General features: G+C 43.0%; 1 protein-coding gene across 4 annotated transcripts in view; it reads right to left on the reverse strand.

Annotated features, from left to right (window-relative positions):
* Positions 1-212: 212 nt before the first annotated feature.
* FAM160B1 (family with sequence similarity 160 member B1) overlaps positions 213-23888 on the reverse strand; it is a 36836-nt gene continuing 13160 nt past the window's right edge. For 2 of the 4 annotated variants that reach the window (XM_036265196.1, XM_036265195.1), the window contains 14 exons: positions 23553-23657; positions 22976-23098; positions 19175-19468; positions 18539-18735; positions 17078-17192; positions 16463-16539; positions 16187-16379; positions 15825-15994; positions 15281-15424; positions 14035-14125; positions 8995-9138; positions 4289-4429; positions 3816-3919; positions 295-3706 (listed from right to left, as the gene is read on the reverse strand). In XM_036265196.1, coding sequence (XP_036121089.1) covers positions 3601-3706; positions 3816-3919; positions 4289-4429; positions 8995-9138; positions 14035-14125; positions 15281-15424; positions 15825-15994; positions 16187-16379; positions 16463-16539; positions 17078-17192; positions 18539-18735; positions 19175-19468; positions 22976-23098; positions 23553-23657 — 2004 coding nt within the window. In that variant the 3' untranslated portion in view covers positions 295-3600. Of the gene's footprint in view, positions 3707-3815; positions 3920-4288; positions 4430-8994; positions 9139-14034; positions 14126-15280; positions 15425-15824; positions 15995-16186; positions 16380-16462; positions 16540-17077; positions 17193-18538; positions 18736-19174; positions 19469-22975; positions 23099-23552; positions 23658-23888 lie in introns of all 4 variants that reach the window. The other 2 variants (XM_036265192.1, XM_036265193.1) reach the window with 2 other exon arrangements.

The raw sequence follows: 23888 nt of genomic DNA on the forward strand, positions 1-23888 counted from the left end.
TTTCTGGATGTGTCATGTATTACTTATCTTTCCATTTCCAATTAAGGGACTTCGGCAAATACTCAAGTGAGTGGAATAAACCTAGAGTCTGTTTTAAATGTCAGTTAAGCTCTTTATGTTTTATAAATATATAAGAAATAATGCCCACAGTGCATTATTTTTCTAAAACTTGTACAAACATTCCTTCTTTTAGGGAAGTGGTACTATGGGTGGATACTATATATATGAGGCTCACCAAGGGGGTCTTTCAAACTGCACATCCCCCTCCACAGACATGAACATATTCTTTCTTGTTCCGTGAAGTCAATGTTCTACTGACCTACTGATTGTTGGGTGCCATACCTTTTTGTGTGTCTGGAATTATTGTTTTCAACAATGCAGTGAATAAAATGTTTCCAATTAGAATTCTACAAGAATACAAGACATTTGTTTAAATTACATGATTTATTTTTAGATTATCCCTCTTAGTCCTGCATGCACTGTTAGCACAAAAAACTGGACTTAATCACAACCTCCTGGGAACACAGTCACACCATCTGAAGAGTTTCTTCATAGATGGCCCAAGAATTCCAGGCCTTGGTAACACTGTCAGTAATCTACACAATGTTCAATAGAAAAATTTACCAAATGTCCTTTGTTTAATGTAAACAAGGCGGGAGGCAAACAGATTATTACAGTAACACTATTTTACAGGGCCCAGAAATATGATTATCTATCATGTTTTAACACATCAAGTGTCATAATGACATGCATATTTTGATTAATTGTACAAGATATAATTACCATATAATTTGTGGTTTTAGCACTTTGCTGTAATTTCTGTCAATACCTATGTACTTTATAATTAAATGGTAATTGCATATTAATGCAATAATTTATGAAAATATGTTACCATGGGTTATGAAGGTAATTCCATAATTTGTGCCCTGTAAAATTAAGTGTAACAATTTTTACACTAGCAACAGTGTAAGCAAGCTAAGGATTTTGGTCCTTATTATATATACATATATATACACATGTACACACACAATAATGTACAATTAAACCACAAAGCTATAAATCCACTCATAGCTTCCATATTGCACAGTTACATTACGCAACATTACATAGTTATAATGTACTGCAATGATAATTGGCTAAGAACAAATCTGAGTTCTATCAAGTAAAGAATGTGGCTCATTTCTAAAAATAACCCCAAAGACTATACTGGTAGAGAGAAAGATTTTAAAATAAATGTGTATAGCTATTCATACCAATGTGAAGCAAGGCTAAAATTCAGTTTGGAACTTGCAAGAGCAATCAGTTGTTAATCTGGTACTTTCTACCCAACACAGTACCTTTTAGTCACTGTTTTGCAAGTACCAAGAATTAGAAATGTTTAGCTTCTGAAAGACAGCAAGAAAAAGACTAAAATGGAGTACAATGTTTCACTAACAAATCCAACTACTGGGAGAACTCGTGCTGGCTCTGGGGCTGCACTAAATAGGAGTAAAAGAAAGGGAATGCAAGGGAGGGAGGGAGAGAGAGAAACTGAGAAGAGAAACAAAGTATACCTTAAACTTTAGCTGATTACACATCACAGTCATTACAATAACTTAGAAAAATATGTTTTTAAGAAGCAGCATACACACGAAACATAAGAGTTAAAGCTTTTCTGAGCCTGGTTTCATGGATTAGCTATAGGGTCCCATTGTGAAATCAAAGATAAAATAGCATTAGTTGGAGAGGTCCCGTCAGTGCTATTCCACCTACTGAACACTATGACAACATTCAGAAATATCTAATATCTCTTAATGCCGTATTTTAAATGCACCTACCTCAAAGTAGGCTATAACCACATCTAAAACTGAGGACGTTGCAGTGTTCTTGCTTGGACAAATGAATAAATACAGCAACTGCATAATGATTTCCCATCATTAAACATCTTTTAAAGAGGAGCCCGCACGAAGTAACTATTTCCCACTTTTCTTTTTCTGTTACTCTGCTTGATACATTTCTTAGAAGGAGCTCACAAAGATTGGCATTAAATTAGAAATTTGGTCTTTTTGTTGTTTTAACAGTGGTAAGCGTTTGAGAGCCAAGAATATTCATAATCTTTTGATATACTATTCTTAATAAATAGCAAAAACTAACTATAAAATAAATCAGAAAAACGAATACAACAAAATTAGCAGTAGGTGTAAAACATGCTTGTGTGCACACGCTACACACCGCATACACACAAACACGCTGCACAAAACAACTTCATAGAAGGGGCCGCGTGAAGAGCGCCTCTGCAGCCAGAAAGCCTGACAGTCTGCGCCCCCAAATGTCCCTCAATAGGCGAGAGGAAAGTGCTGTTGCTTAACATCTCAAGGAAGAAAGGTGAAGAAGGCTTCAAAGCAGTATCTCGGAGCGACAAGCATCACTTACAGAAGAACAGAGAGTGGATTAGCAAACATCATTGTGTAAATCAAGTCCAAGCGCTGTGCCCCGCCCAGCTCTGCCAAACGACCCACCCGTTCCTCCGTGCACCCCCATTCAGGCGCATTCCCAAGTCACCCACATTCTTTCACATGTAAACAGGACAGACTGGTTGGTTGGTTTTTAACTCTCTTTAGAATAATTTAAAACAAAAGACTGAACAAAATGAAAAAAAAAAGTAAACATTTGGGAGGCCACTGGGCATTCTGGTGCCTAAGAGTTATCGGTCAGTTCCCCACCGAGACACTACTATGCATTTCAGTAAGAAAATTAAATTATAAAGCGATTTTATGAAACAATTTTCAGAGAGAGAGAGAAATAAAAGGTTCTCAACCCAATACATGTAAATAAGCTTTAAAACTACTATTTTAGCAAACACTACCAATGGTGAGCACAAATTCAACGTTGTTGCAAAAATGACACAATTTAAATAAACTGGGACCCATACATGAAAATTAATCACTTACCTGGCTATGTGCACAAGAGTAGAAGAACATTTCTTTAATTAATATATATATATATTAATCAAGAATTTTATCATATTAAATTGTTATTAGAAAAGCTGAAGAAAGTTAATGGTTCTCTATACATTTTTATCTCTTATTAACTCAACTCATTTGATGGTCCCTGAATTGTATTATTTTCTCATTTACAGTTTTTCATATTTTGTTTGATAAGAATTCTGATCTTAAAAAGTTATAAAATTAGTTGTTTGTCGGTTTTTTTGCTACTTATTAATCCAAAAGAATATAAGCATCTGAGTCCCAGAGAATGTCAAAGATGCCTTGCTACCTAAAAGGATATTAAAATAACAGAAATATCAAAGTCATGACATCAGAAATTTTGCGGCTTTTCACACAGGCGTTTTCTTATTTCTTGAAGTTCCTTTGATTGTATCCTGGATTCAAGGATGTGCAAGTTTGTACATAGAGCCTTTATGATAAAGCCAATGAAAACAATATTCTACAACATTTTACTGAAATTGCCCACTCAATGGGTTTATGATGGTTCTCTCCAGTTTATAGCAATACTTCATTTAAAAAGGCTTTTTCTCCTCTCTTCACTGGGTGGAGCGGAGTCTCTTTTGATGAAATGTACACAATAGTTCTGTTTCCTTGGTTACTTGGAAGGTGCTATTTACGGTGTGGAGGAAGCATGGTATTTCACAAATGCAATTGCCGCTAGCTCCTTGCAGAACTCTTCTAACACGATCACGCCCTCCAGCAAGGTGAGGTGGTCAATACTGGAAAGGGACAAGGAGGCAACACGTCAATTCAAGATATTAGCAGATTGTCAACTGTCGGTGGAATTTTTAGATTAAAAAAAAAAAAAAAAGTAAAACGCTGACTTACACTGGGCCTTCTGGTTCCAAACCAAGCAATCGCTTTCTGACCAACAGAAGCTTGGGAGTAAAGTCCTGAATACGCTGGATTCTAACCATAAGGTCTCCAACAACCTGAATCACAGAGACAAAAGGAACTCAGTTCCTAAAGTCAACTACATAAGGGTTTTCAGGATTAAAAAACACACCATTTTACCAAATGAAGAATGTCACCTTTCACTATTTACACAACCATCTTTGACAAAGGACTCATATCTATTCCTTAAAATGAAATACACACACACATACACACACACACACACACACGATTTAAAATAATAAATTTTTATTTTCTTCCTCCACATTTTATAGTAAAATAATTACTTCTAAATAGTAGATATCTCAAACTTTTCTTTATGTGACACTGATTACACGCAATGACATTGAGATGTGAATCAGACAGGTCTATCAACCCCAAGGAATAGAACAAAACTCACAACTCACCCTCACAATTACAGAGAAGAGAGACCTACAGCCAGAAGCCAGGTTCACATAAGGGTCCAGAAGGTATTCATGTATGTGTGGATGAGGGAAGAGAGAAAGTCTAGACAACACCGAGGTGACCTGTAAATTCACATCGTACGGCTAGGGGGAGGGAAAAAACAAAAACACATTTAACATTATGGTTCATATAAATACCTGAGCACTTTGTTTACCATTTTTCCTTTTCAAGAAAAAAAAATCTACCCTCCACACGCTCTTCTGCAATGAAAATACCGACACTAAACTAAACGCCTTAGTCAAAGCGCATATAACAGAGTCCTAAACATTTTTCAAAAAGCATGCATGTAACATATAGCAAAAACAAATACATAACAGAGTCAGAATGTCTGTTTCACGCAGGTTGTTTTAATTAATGAGATGGTTCAAGAGGCCATCAAAACCCACCTAAGTATTATAAGTAATATTAATTATAAACACATTTAAGTATAAGACCAAAGATAGCAGGGAATGTATTAAAATCTTTTTAAATATAGTGGTCTAGTTTTAGAAAGGACATAACTCATCTTTTATTCAACTACTACCAATTACCGAAAGCATGTGTACAAGAAAGTCAAGTCACAGAGCCTGTCAACAGAATGCAAGTACTTGGGGGCAGAAACGACCACCGTGTGCCTCAGAGTGAAAGAGATGATTCATAGGGTGATTACAGAGGGTCAGCTCAGTTACTGCAAGAACATTAACTCTCCCCAAATCACTGTATGTCTGTGTGTAGTTCTCCACACATTTTTTTTTTTAATGTACTGTGTCAATTTCACTAGATTTCTAGCTTTTAATGGTTATTCTTCGTAGAAAGCAGCTTGGAGGTGCTTTACAGAGAATGTCAAAGGCAAAGCAAAGGCACATGCTAACAGAGTTGCTGGGATTGTGCCTACAACCTTCACCAGGACTCGCTCCTCCCTCCCTTCCAGCTTCCCTCGAGCAGTGAAGCCCCCGGTGGCCGAGACAGAGCTCACTCAGCGAGAGGCTGAGAAGAACCGGGACTGGAGGAGTGAGAAACACCTCGCAGCACCGGGAGGGGAAAGGGATTTGGGACCCAGCTGGGATGAACCACGGAGTCTGAATGTTCTCCTCTCCGACACCGAGCAGCTTTTCTGCAGCTCATCACAATGAACACCAAGAAAGAAGGAAAAATTCGGCTTCAGAGGACAACAAATGCTTCCGTATGCTCCAGAAGACATCAAAGATACTGTTATAGGAACAAAAGCTCGTCCTGTGTTACATATAAGTCCAATTTTAGTCGTTTTTACTTACTGCTAGATTCATGAACACAGATTTTCTGAAAGAACTATCCCTAACTCCCTTATTCACAATTTAGCCATAAGCAAGATAAATGAAAGGAGATACCATTCCTATTGAAGAGAGTTTGAAGAGCCTATTCTCCTACTTGATAACATTTGCAACAGAAGAGCCTTTTCTAAGACTCAATTCATAAAGAAAGGTAAATTCACATTGTATTTTAGGCACAAAGGAAACATTAAAAAATAATCTTTAAGAATGCATTAGGTTAAAATGTGGACAAAATCATTCAAAATACAACTAAAGTGCAGAATTGCAAGTGACTTCATTTCAGGTAGTTCAGCTCTTTAGGGCTCTAAACTCTGCCATCTGCAGGTGTTTAAATACATAAATGAATAATTTGGCTCTGAACAAGGACATATTGCCACTTAAACTTTTACCTTCTCTATATGGTGTTACTTTGGTTTTTAGTTTTATTTGAACAAAAGCTATGTCTTCTGTTGTTTAAGAAATTTAAGGTGGATAAGTTTTTTTCTAACGTGAAAATGTAAATTTTAGTTAGACAGAAACTGTTCCAACATACTGTAAAATGAACTCTACTTTATATTGGCCATAACTTGAAAACAAGTTGACCTTTTATGAGGTTGTCAATAGTAAGTATGAATAATAATTTATTATTTTGGACCCTTTTGTTTTCTACTTTACACAGTACTCACCTGAAATGAAAGCTAACCAGGTGTTTCTGACATGTCAAGTGCACCTGCCCCCTTTTGACTGAGCCCACACGAAATACATGGTCTGCATTTAGGACAATAATCATGACTTAACAGCATACTGATGCCACCAGCAAACAGTCTCAACCCTTCTACTAAAGGCCAAATATGCAGATATTCAAAACAATAAGACTTCAATTAAAGTTTGAAAAATTTCAACAACTTTATAGTCTCTGAAATGTCCAATAACTGCATTTAACAAGACTTTATATTTTTTAAAGTATTTTAAATTACCTTTTTTCATTTAATTCTTTTTTAATCCTTACCCGAGGATATGTTTTCATTGATTTTTAGAGAGAGAGGAAACACAGATTTGCCTCCCGTATGCGCCCTGACCAGGAATCAAACCTGAAACCTTTTGGTGTTCGGATGATGCTCCAACCAACCAACCAGCCAGCCACCCAGCCAGGGCACTGTCTTCATTTAATTCTTATGAGCAAATCTAAGTAGGAGGTTAGGGTAAGTAACATCAACTGCACTTCAACAATAAGAAAATGTGACAAGTGGTTTAGTTAGTGGCCCAAAGTCAAACTCTTCTCAGTCAGGGCAGGGACAAGAACTTGGCCTCCTACGTTTTCCATGATTCTTTACATTCTGCCATGAATCTTAGCATCTCGCTATCTTTTTAAAATCACCACTAAATATGAACACTACCGTTCATATTATACTGTATTTTAAACAATTAACACTGTGACAAGACAACAGTGTTATAAATACTTGATATCTTGATGTCATAATGTCTCAATTATATCTGCAGAAATGAGCTGCTTTATTAATTATCCATGTTAAAAGTTTAACCCCAGCACGGTTATCCTGATGCTGTCAGGGATATATACTAAGAAAATACGAACTGAATTTAAATGCTTTGGTTGTTAAGTATAAAACAAACAAACACTAGCAATATAGCACATGCTGTTAAGATGTTGAAAGAAAAAAGACTTTCTTTACTGATTACTATCAGAAACAGTACTGATTAAAGTGTAACCTAGTAAAATACTTCTCTTTTTTTTTTTTTTTTTATCCTCACCCGAGGACATTTTTCCATTTTTTGTTCAGGTAGAGTGGGAGGGAGAGAGAGGAACAGAGAGAGAGAGAAACATCGATGTGAAAGGAACACATCGAGTGGCTGCCACCCGCACAACCGACCAAGGCCGGGGACAAACTGCAACCGAGGTACATGCCCTTAGCGGGAACCGAACCCGGGTCTCTCAGGACCGCAGGCCGACACTCTAACTGCTGAACCAAACTGGCCAGGGCTCTTTTTTTTTTTTTTGAAATCCTTGCCCGAGGATATTTTTCTATTTATCTTCAGATAGAGTGGGAGGGAGGGACGGAGGGAGAAACAAACATCTATGTGAAAGGGACACACAGACTGGTTGCCTCCCGCAGGACCTCACCAGGACCAGGGAAGAACCGCATCCAAGGTACTGCGTGCCCTTGGCGAGAATCAAACCCGTGACTCATTGGTCCCCAGGCCGACACTCTAATAGCTGAGCCAAATGGGCCAGGGCGTGAAATCCTTCTTAAATGATAATTTCTTTATTTGGCTTTCTGGTTATTGAAGACAGCCTGCTTACATAGATTTCTTTTATAACTCCCTAAGCTCACATAAACATGTAACTAAAATGCTAATAATAAAAAAAAAAAGGACAAGTACTTTAATATAAAATTTTAAATGAATTCCAAATTGGTTAATTCGGTGGGGGCAAGTATTATGCCAAGTTCTTTTATTTCAAGTGTCCATCCCAGTGTATAAAGCTTTTCAAAGCTATCTCATCACTTGGTTTATCTGTCAGTGAGGGAGGAAGGGAGTCTATAATCTCAAACTCACTTCTCCTGACAGTCAGTGAAACATATAGCAACATAAAGATGGTGATCTTGCCCTGGCTGGTTTGGCTCAGCAGTAAAGCGTAGGCCTGCGGTCCAGAGAGACCTGGGTTCGGTTCCCGCTGGGGGCATGTACCTCAGTTGCGGTTTGTCCCCGGCCCTGGTTCCTTGTACGTCGATGTTTCTCTCTCTCCCTCCCCACTCTATCTGAACAAAAAATGTCCTTCGGTGAGGATAAAAAAATTTTAAAAAGTTGGTGATCTTTACCAACCTTGCAGTAGGCAAATGTACCTTTTTTAATTTTACCTCCCCCTTACAAAAGGGAGTATCACTCACAAGTTCTTTGTCTGAAGAAGCATGTTCATCTAATACTGTTCTGTTATTTTAACAAGATCAAAGCACTTAACAAGATCAAGATTCAATCTGAAATGACATCTGAGGTCTTCCGAATTGAACCTTATCTATTTGTATTTGTGCTGACTGGACTAACAGCCTTTCCAAGTTAGTCCAGAAAGAAAAGCACTCTGATCACCTTCCAAACACACTCAAGGTATTGAGAGAATGGCCTACAATGAGAGGTGAAATATACAATTCCGTAACAACTGTCAGGCCAAATAAATGCTCTTAGCATCACGCGCGCATCAGAAACCCACCAGCTGTTGGCAATCAAGCCTTATGAAAAAGCCTTCTAGTGGAAAAACAAAGAAAACAATAAAATGACTTCATTGAACATCTAAACTAAGACTTAGGATGAGCCCATAATGAACGGTAACAAAACAGTAGGAAAATGAGTACTGCAAAACGTATTACCTGATCAAGAATTCTTCCCATTCTGTCAAATAAAACTTTCAAAAAATGACCTTCAAAGAAAGTGGCTTCCAGATTGCACTTCTCCAATGCCTTCGGAGACCCCGGCCACTTCCACCGTAAGCAGACAGCACAGTAGTCCCGGAACTAGGGGAAAAGCATTTGGATCATTAAAGAATGAACCCAAAACAAACTGACGTGAACTAGAAATGATTTCTTCAAATAGGACTATCAAGACCCATTTGAATGCGGGGTGCTGCTCAGGGTGAGGTGCCCTGGGCGAGGGGAGAAGAAATGACTCGGATAACACCCTGATGGAGGCAGACGTAGGATTATAATCACAGTACCGATACGGATTGATGAGAAAACAGGCAGACTTTAAGTTGAGCAGAGTAACCTTCAACTACTGCGCTCATGCTCCTCCTTCGGGACCTGACCCCTTTGCTTATTTTCACTGCCTGTCTGGTGAGCACTTTCAAATCATGGTCAGTCCGGCCACACTCTCACCTCCTCCCATGCTGCCCGTGGGAGCCGGAGGGCCTGCAGCAGCCGAGGAGGCAAGGCCGGCCCCCTGCTCGGCCCCCTGCTCGGCCCCCTGCACTGGCCTGCACTGGCCTGCACTGACCTGCACTGGCCTGCACTGGCCTGCACTGACCTGCACTGGCCTGCACTGACCTGCACCGGCCTGCACTGGCCTGCACCGGCCTGCACCGCCTGCACTGGCCTGCACTGGCCTGCACTGACCTGCACTGGCCTGCACTGGCCTGCACTGGCCTGCACTGGCCTGCACGGGGCACGCCGCTCTGACAGCTGAACAGCGGCTCCGGCGCGGTCTGCCAACGGCTCCCGTGGCGACGGGTGAGCACGAGAACCAAGGGCGAGCACGTACAAACTCCACTGCAATTTAACTGAGGACCCTTTATATCCGTTGACTCTAAGTAATTATCGGGGCTTGTCATTTGTGCTTTTTCTAGTAATTCATTTTTATTATATTTTACCAAAGTGTTGGTCTCTGAGATTGGAAATGGTAAGAAACTGGTCATTCCCTATACAGAGTTTATCACTGAGATAAACAGTATAAATTTTTACAAGCACAAGAATATCTCATATAATGAAAGTAAATTTAAAAAAATCTTCCGATATGTAATTTATTTGAATTGAAATGAAAGACATTTTTAGCATAGTTTTCCTCCATATTCTTTTCCTTTTCAGATTCTCCTCAATAAAGCAAAATTACTTTGACCTTTCTAATTTAGAAATTACCTGAAATTAAAACATATTCTCACCATGAAGCACTAACTTCATCATTTAAAAACATATTTAAAATGATAAAAAGGGTTCAGCCAGTGTGGTTCAGTGGTTGAGTGTTGACCCATGCACCAAGAGGTTGCCAGTTCGATTCCTAGTCAGGACACATGCCCAGGCTATAGGCCCGATCCCCAGTGGGGGGCATGCAGGAGGCGGCCAATCGATGTTCTCTCTCATTGATGTTTCTATCTCTCTCTCCCTCACACTTCCTCTCTCTCTAAAATTAATAGAATAAAATAAAATAATAAAAAGAACAATTTCTTCAATATATTTTGAGTTTGAAACTATTTGGCTTTCAAGAGACAATTTTCTTTTAAAACCACATCCCAATATTTAGTAAAGCATTTTCATATTAACACTTCTGAAATTCTGACCTAGATAGTTAACAGTTTAATAAAAATTAAAATGAAACTTTACAGAAAAAATAAAAGCAGCTTAAAAATCCTGTTGGGCCCGGCTGGTGTGGCTCAGTGGTTGAGCGTCAACCCATGCACCAAGAGGTCGCCAGTTGGATTCCCAGTCAGGGCACATGCCCAGGTTGTGGACCAGATTCCTAGTGGGGGGCATGCAGGAGGCGGCCAATCGATGTTCTCTCTCATCAATGTTTCTATCTCTCTCCCTCTCCCTCTAAAATCAATAAGAGAAAAAAAATCCTGTTGGTACTACTGAGATTAGTCCTTATTTTACTGCCTTATCGTTACATGAAAGTACATTACTCTAGTTATTCATATAGTAATTTGGGCTTGAAGTCAGGCTCAAAGCATTATAAATTAACTATAGGCATATACAAGTTAGTTATATATAATACACATTTAAATCCCAAGGATTTAAATAAAAATTAAACATAGATTTTTCAGATTTGAGACGTTTCAAAATTTGGAATTTTGTAAAATTTTTGTAAAATGCTACAGAGTAAAGAAGACTGAGAAAAGGCCATTCAGTTTGCTAATGAAGAGGAGAGACTGGACAAAGCCGTGTCAGTGAGTCGGAAGCCAGAGCACAGGGGACAGAGGACTCAGAGCGACAGAGGGACAGCGTGTGGAGACCACTGCGTGTGGGAGGCGGTGGTGCAGGGGAGGGGAGGAGAGGGGGCGACAGAGGGACAGCGTGTGGAGACCACTGTGTGTGGAAGGCAGTGGTGCAGGGGAGGGGAGGAGAGGGGGCGACAGAGGGACAGCGTGTGGAGACCACTGCGTGTGGAAGGCGGTGGTGCAGGGGAGGGAGGAGAGGGGGCGACAGAGGGACAGCGTGTGGAGACCACTGCGTGTGGAAGGCAGTGGTGCAGGGGAGGGGAGGAGAGGGGGCGACAGAGGGACAGCGTGTGGAGACCACTGTGTGTGGAAGGCAGTGGTGCAGGGGAGGGGAGGAGAGGGGGCGACAGAGGGACAGCGTGTGGAGACCACTGTGTGTGGAAGGCGGTGGTGCAGGGGAGGGAGGAGAGGGGGCGACAGAGGGACAGCGTGTGGAGACCACTGTGTGTGGAAGGCAGTGGTGCAGGGGAGGGGAGGAGAGGGGGCGACAGAGGGGCAGCGTGTGGAGACCACTGCGTGTGGAAGGCGGTGGTGCAGGGGAGGGAGGAGAGGGGGCGACAGAGGGACAGCGTGTGGAGACCACTGCGTGTGGAAGGCGGTGGTGCAGGGGAGGAAGGAGAGGGGGCGACAGAGGGACAGCGTGTGGAGACCACTGCGTGTGGGAGGCGGTGGTGCAGGGGAGGGAGGAGAGGGGGCGACAGAGGGACAGCGTGTGGAGACCACTGCGTGTGGAAGGCGGTGGTGCAGGGGAGGGAGGAGAGGGGGCGACAGAGGGGCAGCGTGTGGAGACCACTGTGTGTGGAAGGTGGTGGTGCAGGGGAGGGGAGGAGAGGGGGCGACAGAGGGACAGTGTGTGGAGACCACTGCGTGTGGGAGGCGGTGGTGCAGGGGAGGGAGGAGAGGGGGCGACAGAGGGGCAGCGTGTGGAGACCACTGTGTGTGGAAGGTGGTGGTGCAGGGGAGGGGAGGAGAGGGGGCGACAGAGGGACAGCGTGTGGAGACCACTGCGTGTGGAAGGCGGTGGTGCAGGGGAGGGGAGGAGAGGGGGCGACCAAGGGGCAGCGTGTGGAGACCACTGCGTGTGGAAGGCGGTGGTGCAGGGGAGGGGAGGAGAGGGGGCGACAGAGGGGCAGCGTGTGGAGACCACTGCGTGTGGAAGGTGGTGGTGCAGGGGAGGGAGGAGAGGGGGCGACAGAGGGGCAGCGTGTGGAGACCACTGCGTGTGGAAGGTGGTGGGGCAGGGGAGGGAGGAGAGGGGGCGACAGAGGGACAGCGTGTGGAGACCACTGCGTGTGGAAGGCGGTGGTGCAGGGGAGGGGAGGAGAGGGGGCGACAGAGGGGCAGCGTGTGGAGACCACTGCGTGTGGAAGGCGGTGGTGCAGGGGAGGGAGGAGAGGGGGCGACAGAGGGGCAGCGTGTGGAGACCACTGCGTGTGGGAGGCGGTGGTGAAGGGGAGGGGAGGAGAGGGGGCGACAGAGGGGCAGCGTGTGGAGACCACTGCGTGTGGAAGGTGGTGGTGCAGGGGAGGGAGGAGAGGGGGCGACAGAGGGGCAGCGTGTGGAGACCACTGCGTGTGGGAGGCGGTGGTGCAGGGGAGGGGAGGAGAGGGGGCGACAGAGGGGCAGCGTGTGGAGACCACTGTGTGTGGAAGGCGGTGGTGCAGGGGAGGGAGGAGAGGGGGCGACAGAGGGACAGTGTGTGGAGACCACTGCGTGTGGAAGGTGGTGGGGCAGGGGAGGGAGGAGAGGGGGCGACAGAGGGACAGCGTGTGGAGACCACTGCGTGTGGAAGGCGGTGGTGCAGGGGAGGGGAGGAGAGGGGGCGACAGAGGGGCAGCGTGTGGAGACCACTGCGTGTGGGAGGCGGTGGTGCAGGGGAGGGAGGAGAGGCGGCGACAGAGGGGCAGCGTGTGGAGACCACTGCGTGTGGAAGGCGGTGGTGCAGGGGAGGGGAGGAGAGGGGGCGACAGAGGGGCAGCGTGTGGAGACCACTGCGTGTGGAAGGTGGTGGTGCAGGGGAGGGAGGAGAGGGGGCGACAGAGGGGCAGCGTGTGGAGACCACTGCGTGTGGGAGGCGGTGGTGCAGGGGAGGGGAGGAGAGGGGGCGACAGAGGGGCAGCGTGTGGAGACCACTGTGTGTGGAAGGCGGTGGTGCAGGGGAGGGAGGAGAGGGGGCGACAGAGGGACAGTGTGTGGAGACCACTGCGTGTGGAAGGTGGTGGTGCAGGGGAGGGAGGAGAGGGGGCGACAGAGGGGCAGCGTGTGGAGACCACTGCGTGTGGAAGGCGGTGGTGCAGGGGAGGGGAGGAGAGGGGGCGACAGAGGGACAGCGTGTGGAGACCACTGCATGTGGAAGGCAGTGGTGCAGGGGAGGGAAGGAGAGGGGGCTGGGTGGGAGCAAGGGCGGTGGTAAGTAGAATCATTTAAAGATCACCTTTTGGATTAGCAGGGGAAAGGATCTGGGGGAGCTAGAATGTCAAGCACAGAAAGAAAGGAAAGAGGAGAAGAAAGAGGGAGAGGGGGAAGCGGAGAGAGGGAAAGAGACACCTTGAGACGGACACAGTGAGATGCAAAGGTCGCCTGCAGAAAGTGGAGGCAGTCAGAGTGGAGCTCAGGTCTCGCAGAGAAGGGACTGTGGACAATGTGACCAGGTGTGCGGGTGCACACCCATTAGATTTCACTTCCGCTTAGTGACTAGACTTACCTGCCTGTGAGCATCGCGGAGGTAGGTGTCATACCCAGTGCCCTCAACATGGTAGGATGATTTCGCTTCATCCGGTACCAGACAGAGAAAACTTAAATGAAAAAAGCCATAATCAATAACATAGTACTCTCACAATTCAGTATCTTTATATGTATTAAAATATCTAGCAATCTCTTCAGTTTAGTCAAGAATTATTGCAAGTGGAAATTTGATAAATGAAATTATATGTTCCTAAGTACTTAACTTGAATCAGTCTTACTGATCAAGTACTCTTTCATTAAAGCTTTTATTAAAAAAGTACTCATTCCTCTTAAAGTAGAAGTTAACCTAAAATGACTCTTTTTTTTTTTTTACATTACAACACAATGACAGATTGCCATGATATTTGTTAACCTCAGGAAATTGGCTTTCAAGTAAGTGAATTTAAGATTTTCATGCATCCTAATTTTACATCTTTTTTTTTTTCTTAATCCTCACCTGAGGAAATTTTTCATTTTTTATTCACATAGAGTGGGAGGGAGAGAGAGGAACAGAGAGAGAGAGAGACAGAGAAAGAGACATCGATGTGAAAGGGACACATCGAGTGGCTGTCTCCCACATGACCCCAACCAGGGCCGGGGACGAGTCGCAACCGAGGTACGTGCCCTTGACCAGAATCGAACCTGCAACTCATTGGTCCATGGGCCGATGCTCTAACCGCTGAGCCAAACCAGCCAGGGCCTAATTTTACATCTTGAGTGACATGCAGTGTTCTCTAGCCATCAGACAGAACCAGGCATATCAGTAATAGCACCACAAGGGAAGAACAAGAAGAAAATTGCCACAGAAAGGGCACTTTAAAAAAAAAAGGAAAAACACAAACAAAAAGGAATAACCTTGTGCTTAGCATATATGAATACATGTCTAATAATGAATACATGTCTAATAAGTACCATTTATCAAACTGGAGATTCTCAATGTTGTTGCAACTGGGAACTGCCTAAATGGTTTACATACACCAAGCAGGTGCTCTGCAGCTCCGTTACCCGGCGCGTGTATGTCTCCATCAGGGGCAGCCTCTCTCGGCTGCAGAGTTGCCCTGAGGAGCCCCCTTGCTAGAGGCATAACGGAAAGCCGACCTCACCCTTAGAGGAAATACGGGAAGACTGAGCTCATATTGTACCTTTGTACTGACCTAAGAGCAGAGCTACTCTTTGTTATAAAAACAAGCAGAAGAGACGTGAGTCAAATTTACATGGCAACTCACCTGTTCACAATTTTGTGGACTTCAGTTTTCCCGTCATTTTTGGGGTGCTCCGGAGTAGCAGGAGGGGAAGAACTAAGCCACTCTTGGTTTGACAAAGTGTTATCTGGTGAAATGTCAGTAAATAATGGATCTTCCTCCAGATCTCTAAGTTTAATTGAATGATGTATAAAAAAACAAAAACATCTCATTACATTTTCTAAACCAAGAGTCTCTGCTGTGTTCTTCAAAATCATTCTATTCTTACATAATTTTGTTTAAAAAGTTAAGAAATAATGTATTTATGTTTATTATATTTGTATTTATAGTACAGAGAAATTAACGTTTTATACGAACATTGAGAATACAGTGATTTTGTTGGATTTAATGAGTAGATAATACCACTTGTAATTTTACGGGACAGTAATCGTAAGACATCTAAGTTTTATTTTATTTTTTAACCTTTCAAACCGTTAGAGGTTCTTTTTTATGAATAAGGGAAACAAGAGGAGGGAGAAAAGGAGGATTCTATATGAAATGCTAAACTCAGAGCCGGCCAGAGACTCACACTGCTCCTGCGATCAGCCCATTCTCCACCACATCTTTATCTTCTGGGCACGCTGGCTTATATTCTGTGTAATTTCTTTCTTCAAGATTTCTTAGGACCAGGTTGTAAAGAATGTGCTCATTGGGTTTTTGTAAAAGATGCTCAAACATTCTTAGTGTCATTATGCTTATCTGAAACCAAAAATGATAAAGGCTAACAGAAAACTGTCTTTAAATAAAGTATTCTCCTTGCCATTCTATATAAGTCATGGTGTCGGGTTTTAAAGCCACATAAAAGAGATGTTGTATTCAAAACATCAAACGTATGTTAACATCAGTATTTCAAAGACTCTAAGTCAAATTCAAAATCATTACGTAGCTTACCTCATCAGATATGTGATCACAGTGTTCGATTAGCCTGTGTCTTAAAGGGTGTCTGTTAATTTCTGCCAGAGTTTCTGGTTCCCTCTGTTCTCCAAGGATAAAAAACACCATTTCTTCAAGCAAAACTTGGGAGGTTACTTGCCGAACAATACGATGAAGCAAAGCAGTTGATGTCAGAATACCCATCTCGGAACTACATAACAAACAGGTAATTAGTGGGCAAACATAACATAAACACAAGGATTTTTTTTTTTTTAAAGTAAAGAGGCCACTCACGTTTGCATTAACTGAGGTTCCATAACACCAATAAAAAATCTTTCATGAACAGCTTTGGCAAGAGCAACAGCAGTAGTCTGGAATATAACACAAGCATCATTATCTTAGTTTTAATGGAAAAGAGAGATTAATTTATAACATCAATAAATCGGTCTCTACCTTCCACCTGAATTAGTACGGGAAACAAACCTGTCTATTGACCATCTCATTGATGGCATACCAACTTAGATCAGACATTAGTTATTAAGCTCTTTACATCTTATCTAAATTTCCAAGAACAAGACAAACAGGATAAAAATATTATGCCAATCACCTTATGGTAGTAACATCTTCCCAAAGAAGAGAAATAAAGGGAGGCTAATGTTATCTCAGAAAGGGCTGTACTAGAATACTTAAAGAACTATAAAGGCAGAATTCGAACTGTAATTTAGTCTAGAGTTGTAATACACACACATATACATATATACACATTTCTGTTTGGTTTTATTTATTTTACTAACTGCGCTATTCTAAGACAATTCAGATATATCTGGAGACATAAACTGGGGATTCAGATTTCACGTGATAGACATTTACATTTCTAAATGACTAATAACAAAAAAAAAATATTCAAACCTTTTGTGCTTCCTTTATGAGTTGATCACAATAATCAAACCAGGAAAGAAATGAAATTAAGGCTCGTTTTCCTGGAAATGCCGAAGCATCTTCTTTATGACTATATGAGTCCAGACTGTAGGACACAGAAGAAATGCTAAGTTATCCAAACGCGTTAATCCAGTTCGGTACATATGGAAAAATGAAGGCACGTCAATGAACTCACACAGTATGATGTATTTACGGAGGCAATGCAGCATGCCTACCAGAGAGGGTTTATAAAAGAAAGCCAAAGACTAGAGGAAATCTTTTAAATAAGAGCTATAAATAATTTTCATCCTCATGTGGGAAGAGAGGGGCTGAAGCAGAACGGAGCTGCAGGAGGGAAACTATCACACAGTCCTCGTAGCTGTGCCGTAAACTTGACCAAGTAACAGGAATGAAGTGCTGGAGGTTCTCAGCGCTGGGAGAGAAGAACAGGAAGGTAAAGAAGGATCTGCAGAAGAAATGACTATCCTCCTTCTCTTCCCGCCTTAAAATGTGAGCCAGTAGAGCTAACAGGTGGGTCTGCCCGACAGATGTTGGCAGAGTACAGGGTGGGAAAAAACAAGTAAAAATCAAAGCAGGGTCAAAAATACACAGGAAAACAGCAATAGGTTATTATGTCAAAATATTATCCTGCTTATAGATGATGGGATTATGGGTGATTTTATTTATGTTGCTTTATACATAAAAAAAAACAATTTTTAAAAAATCCTCACCCAGGGATACTTTTCCATTTATCTTCAGATAGAACAGGAAGAAGGGAGGGAGGAAGAGAGAGAGAAACACTGATGTGAGAGAAACACATCGATTAGTTGCCACCAACACGACCCCAACTGGGGCTGGGGATGAACTGCAATGGAGGTACGTGCCCGTGGCTGGAATTGAACCCAGGACTCTTTGGTCCGTAGGCTGACGCGCTAACTGCTGAGCCAGACCGGCCAAGTCTGCTTTATACTTTTGATGACTTATAAATGTCCCACAATTTCCCTATAAGAATCAATGGGGCAGCCCTAGAAGATGTGTAGAAGGGGTGAGAGAACAAGGCAAGACGAGAGATTCTATACAGAAGGCCATGAAACATACAAGACTGCCCCAGGGGCCATGGACCTCATCTATAAAAAAGGAGATTACTTTTCTATGATTAAAAAAAATCTCAGATAAAGTTATTGGTCTTAATATAATTAAGGTCTTGATGGATCACTAAAATGAACAAAGGCAAAGTAGTTTAACTGTTAACAGCGGGGTTATCCCCAAACCTATTCCTTACCACTGATAATAAATTTAAAACAAGCATCACAAAATAATCCCAGTTAATGATCATGAGCAATGTTACGTGTTTCCAAGTGAAAGATTCTTATTATTGCAAAATAGAAATGGATTTAAATAGACAGGTGTGAAAAATCACTTTTATGGGAAAACACAAGTAACGGCTCTTACCCCCAGTTAATGGCTTCCACCGTCTCAATATCTAAGGGGTCCACCGACGGAGGCAGGGCCTTGTACAGGGAGGCAAGGCGGTCGGTCAGCAGCTCGCACAGGCACGTGCTCTGCGTGAGGCACTTGGCGGCCGCGGGCTCGGGCAGACTCGCCAGCAACATGAGGCCCTCGCAGGCTTTCACCGCGATCCGGCCGTCCTGAGCGGAAACACGCACCCCTTCAATCCCCGAATCAGATACCCCACGAGTTGTTTGAAAAAAAAAAAAGAACTTTAAAGGATTTAATGCTTTACATTAGAATGAGAATAGATTTTTTTTTCTTTTTGTTTTTTATCCTCACCTGAGGATATTTTTCATTTTTTGTTCAGGTAGAGTTGGAGGGAGAGAGAGGAACAGAGAGAGAGAAACATCGATGTGAAAGGGACACATCGAGTGGCTGCCACCCGCACGACCGACCAGGGCCGGGGACAAACTGCAGCCGAGGTGCGTGCCCTTAGCGGGAACCGAACCCAGGTCTCTCGAGACCACAGGCCGACACTCTAACCGCTGAGCAAAACCGGCCAGGGCTTTTTTTTCTTTTTGAAATGCATATAACTGTGATCATGTTAGGGGGGGAAAATTAAAGATGACGACTCACAGGACTTCTAGTGAGATTTAACAGAGAGTTCACTAGGTTGTAGTCCTGGTTTGGACGAACCACTGTGGCCTCCGACAGCGAAGTCACACTGAGGTTATCCAGGCTCGTGGACAGGTCGTCCACCTGCCGCGGGGGCTCGGGGTCGAACTCCGGCTGTTCCGTTCCGGCAGCCGCAGACAGCTCCTGTGGCCGGCAGGGCTGCCCCGTGTCTGTTGACAAGGAGTCTTGACCTTTTAATGTGTCTTCTGCAATTACACTGGCAGCTCCTTTGGAAGCCGATGATTTCAACTTATTCTGGAAAGGAACACATGCTTTGTAAGAGTCACATCAAAAGCCGTAGGAGACAGAAATCAGATCTAATAGGTTTTCCTATCATTAGCATTCCATGTCTAGCCGGCATGGCAATGGATGAGCGTGTTTTGACAAATGAAAATACTCCGACTCTACAAACTGTGTTTTAGACATTTTAAAACTGCAGGGGAATTTCTGATGCACTTCACACTGTTGATGAAATGTTTCCTCTGACAATGAGCAACGAACAGCACAGTGAAACCTGTCCGACTACTAGAAACAAGTGACCGCGGTGGAATAACAAGGTCCGGAGGCCGCGACTGCAGCTTTCTCCTCGCTGGGCTACGGGAATATATAACCTCAGCGCCGAGTCTTCGAAGATGGTTTTTCTCAGTTGTTTCCTTATACTTCTGCCCCATAGAAAAAGAACTCAATACTCTGAGGATATTTTTATGACTGTTTTTAAAAATAAAAATAAGATTTGCTTGAAATGTTGGCCCCTCCCTACACCCCCTAAACACAAAGAGAATCTTTTTTTTGAACCTCACCCGAGCATGTGTTTATTGATTTTAGAGGAAGTGAAAGAGGAAGGGAGGGAAGGAGGGGGGAGGAAGAGGGAGAGACAGAGAGAGAAACATCAATGTGCGAGAGAAACATCAATGTGCGAGAGAAGCATTGATCAGCCGCCTCCCATATGCAACCTGGTCAGGGAGTGAACCCACAACCCAGGCCTGTGCCCTGACCAGGAATGGAATCCACAACCATTTGGTATACGGGACAACGCTCCAACCAACTGAGCCACACGGCCAGAGCTAGAGAATCTTCACTGAAGTAGATTATTATTTCAAGGCAAAAGTATCTTGCTCTCCATCCGAAGTTAAGAGTGAAAATCAAGTCGCACACACAATTCTGAATTCATCATGAACCAGCTTCTCCATAGGGCCTATCACAGAAGTACATTAAATGCTGAATGAATTCAAAGTTCTACTTCCCAAGTTATATTACACTTGTATTACTGTTAAAAGCATAGTGTAGACCAATCTTCTTGAGAAATTGAGCTGATAGCACATATATTAGAAGAAAACAATTGTATGAGACTAAATAAATACTCCAAACGACTCCCCAATTTCCTATAAAATCATTGCATATCACGGTGTTTATGAATGAAAACATTTATTCCAGCAAAATACTAATCACATTGCTGGGAGCGGTATATCAGATAAGAATGGCAAGAGGAAGAATAAATGTAGAACAGCGCTCCTTACACTAATGTTTCTGGAACATTTGTTTAAAATTGCGGATTCCCGGTTCCACCTCGTCCCTCTAAACGAGCTATCTGGAGGCGAGCCAAGGGACCCGCATCTCTGAAAAGGCTCCCTAGGGGACAAGAACCTGCTGCCTTCTCTCCTGCACTCTGGTTCTTACTGAAACTATTTCCTTTCTACTTTAGAGATTTCATTGGTACCCACAGCACATAACTCCCAAATAACCCCCAAATCTCTCTCTCTCTCTCTCTCTCTCTTTTTTTTTGTTAATTCTCACCAGAGGATATTTTTCCATTGATTTCTTTTTAGCTAGAGTGGAAGGGAAGGTGGGGGAGGAGAAAGAAACAACACTGTGAGAGACACATACATTGGTTGCCTCCCACATCACCCTGCCAGGGCCGGAGATTAAACCCACACCCAGATATGTGCCCTTGACTGGGAATTGAACCTGTGGCCCTTTAGTCTGTGGGCCAACACTCTAACCACTGAGCCAAACTGGCCAGGGCAACCCCTGAATCTCTTAAACCTAGACTTTTCTCCCAAATTGCAGATTTGCTAAAGTATTCCCATCAGGATAAGATGATTGCTCAAAGCATCCAGAACCAAAATTACCATCTTCCCCTCAAAATACGCTTCCTCGGGGCTCCCTCCTTTCCAGCAGGGCAGCCGTACTGGGTCAGGAATGTGGGCGCTCATCCCTCCCCTGCTTGCTGCACAAGACCACACGGAGTCTACCGCCAGGGCCTCCCAGGTGACTCGCTTCACTCCAGCCCACGGCTTCCAACCTAGTTCCAGTCCTTGTTCCTTCTCGTCTGGGTCACTCGTCAGCCTCCAAGTTCATTTCCCTGCCTTTCTCTCCTCTCAAGGGATCCACCATACCAGAGCTGCCACCAATTCAACTTCTGAAGGCACAGGGACCATCGCGTAATAATATCCCTGTTCCAAAATCTTCAATGGTTCCCCAACGGCTGCAAGAAAGCACACGTTCCTCATCCTGCCATCCAAAACCTTTGGCAAGTCCTAGTCTATCTGTCCGGACCCTCCTCTTACCACATACCCAAATTATACCATTTCCTGGACACACCATAAACTTCTCTTTCCTTATGCTCACCCATTCTCATCCAAACACATCAAGGCTCACATCAAAGATAATCTCTTCCAAGAAGTCTTTCCTGATGACCTAGAACAGATGTAATCTCTGCATCTTTCTTATGATATTCATCTTACTCTACCTTAGATTATGTACTGTATCTGAATATCAGTCTTACCTTCGTCACCAGCCTATAAACTCGTTTCGGGCAAAGACAGTCTGACTCATTTAGCATATGCATTTATCCCAGAGTAGATGCATATGTCAGATGATATAGTATCTAATACAGATTAGATCTCAGGGGTACATGTTTGAGAACTGCAAAGGACTTTTGTGACCATCTATGCTTACAAGTAATAAAGCTGCATTTCTCTAAAGATTCATTCATTCATTAAGTGTTCATTCAACAGTTCTTCTGCACTGCTGGGTACCAGAGAAGCAGTGAGGACCCAAAAATTAACTAACAGGGTCCTTGTCCTGAGGAGCTTATTGACCCGCAGGAGAAAGTAAAATGCATATAGAAACTTTGATACCTGCCCTGGCTGATTTGGCTCAGCGGTTAGAGCACTGGCCCACGGACCAAAGAGTCGCAGGTTCTATTCTGGCCAAGGGCACGTACCTCAGTTGCAGTTTGTCCCCAGCCCTGGTCAAAGTTGTGCGGGAGGCAACCATTTGATGCATCTCTCTCACATCAATGTTTTTATCTCTCCCCCTCCCCTCCTTGCACTCCAAAGATAAATGGAAAAAATATTCTCGGGTGAGGATTAAAAACAAAAACAAAAGCTCCGATACCAGCCCTGGCCAGTTTGGCTCAGTGGTTAGAGCGTCAGCCTGCAGACTGAAGAGTCTTGGGTTCAGTTCCAGTTAAGAGAACGTATGTCAGTGCTGGTTTGGTCCCCCTGTCAGGGTCGTGCGGGAGACAGCCAGGTGATGCCTCTCTCACATCGATGTTTCTCTCTCTCTCTTTCTCTCCCTTCCTCCCACTCTGACTGAGGATAAACAGAAAAATATCCTCAGGTGAGGATTTAATAAAAAACGAAGAACAAACTCTGATACCAGGGAAACTATAATAACTGACATTAAAAGTATATGAATAGTCAATTCTCTTAACAACTTTAGTGTAAGCATACTTTGAAGAGTGTAAGTATACCATACCTCCAGAAAAAAATTAACCAAATAGGGATCTTCTTTCAGTTTTGCACATACAATACAGAGAAACTGAATTTCTTCATTTTCCGTTGGCGTTGCAAGGACTTCACCACAGAGTCGAATCAATTTCTGCCAAAATTTTTTTCAAAAATGTTTTAAGTTAGGTTATTTTTTTACATGTATGCAAACAGCTATCCATGTACCTTAAGGATATTTAAATTCTTCAAATAATGCAAACAGCTTGCATTTTTCAGAAAGAACACTATTTACAACCCCTGATATCAAAATAAGTGTGCTAGTAGTACATTTTTCAAATGCATTAACCTAAACATATTAGTGAAGTATTTAAAAAACTCTCCTTGAGATATCATGGAGGTAAGTTAAAGGAAAAATTAATGTAGAAAATATTTAAAGATAAATATAAAGACATGAAGTACATTGAATACCATGTTATACATCAAAGAAAGCTCGTGTTTGCTAATTTGCATGTTATTTTTAGAATAACTTCCTGTATTATTGTTACTCTTAGAAAAATTATATAAAATTCTATCTAACCAAATAATTCCGTGAGGGGACACGCTACCTGCACGGGCCTGTGCACGTTGATGTGCGGGAGCAGCGGCTGCTTGATTCTCCCCAGGAGTTTAGTGTAGAATCCCAGCACCTGCTGTTTCATTCCTGGAGGACACTGAGTTCGGAGAAAAGGAAAGCAAACGAGGAAAGAACAGACAGTACAAACTCACTTCCTCATAGGAGAGACAATGAATGTGCATGAATTCCACCCTCATGAGTCAATGCAATTAGCCAGGATAAAACTCTCACTCAATTATTAATGACTGGTAGTCTAGAAATAAAATGACATCTGGGACTCTAACAGAGCATATGGGACCAGAGGCTGATGTAATTATAAACAGCATGG

The sequence above is a fragment of the Molossus molossus genome, unplaced genomic scaffold, assembly GCF_014108415.1.
Source record: "Molossus molossus isolate mMolMol1 unplaced genomic scaffold, mMolMol1.p scaffold_m16_p_17, whole genome shotgun sequence".
In the NCBI taxonomy this organism is placed as follows: domain Eukaryota; kingdom Metazoa; phylum Chordata; class Mammalia; order Chiroptera; family Molossidae; genus Molossus; species Molossus molossus.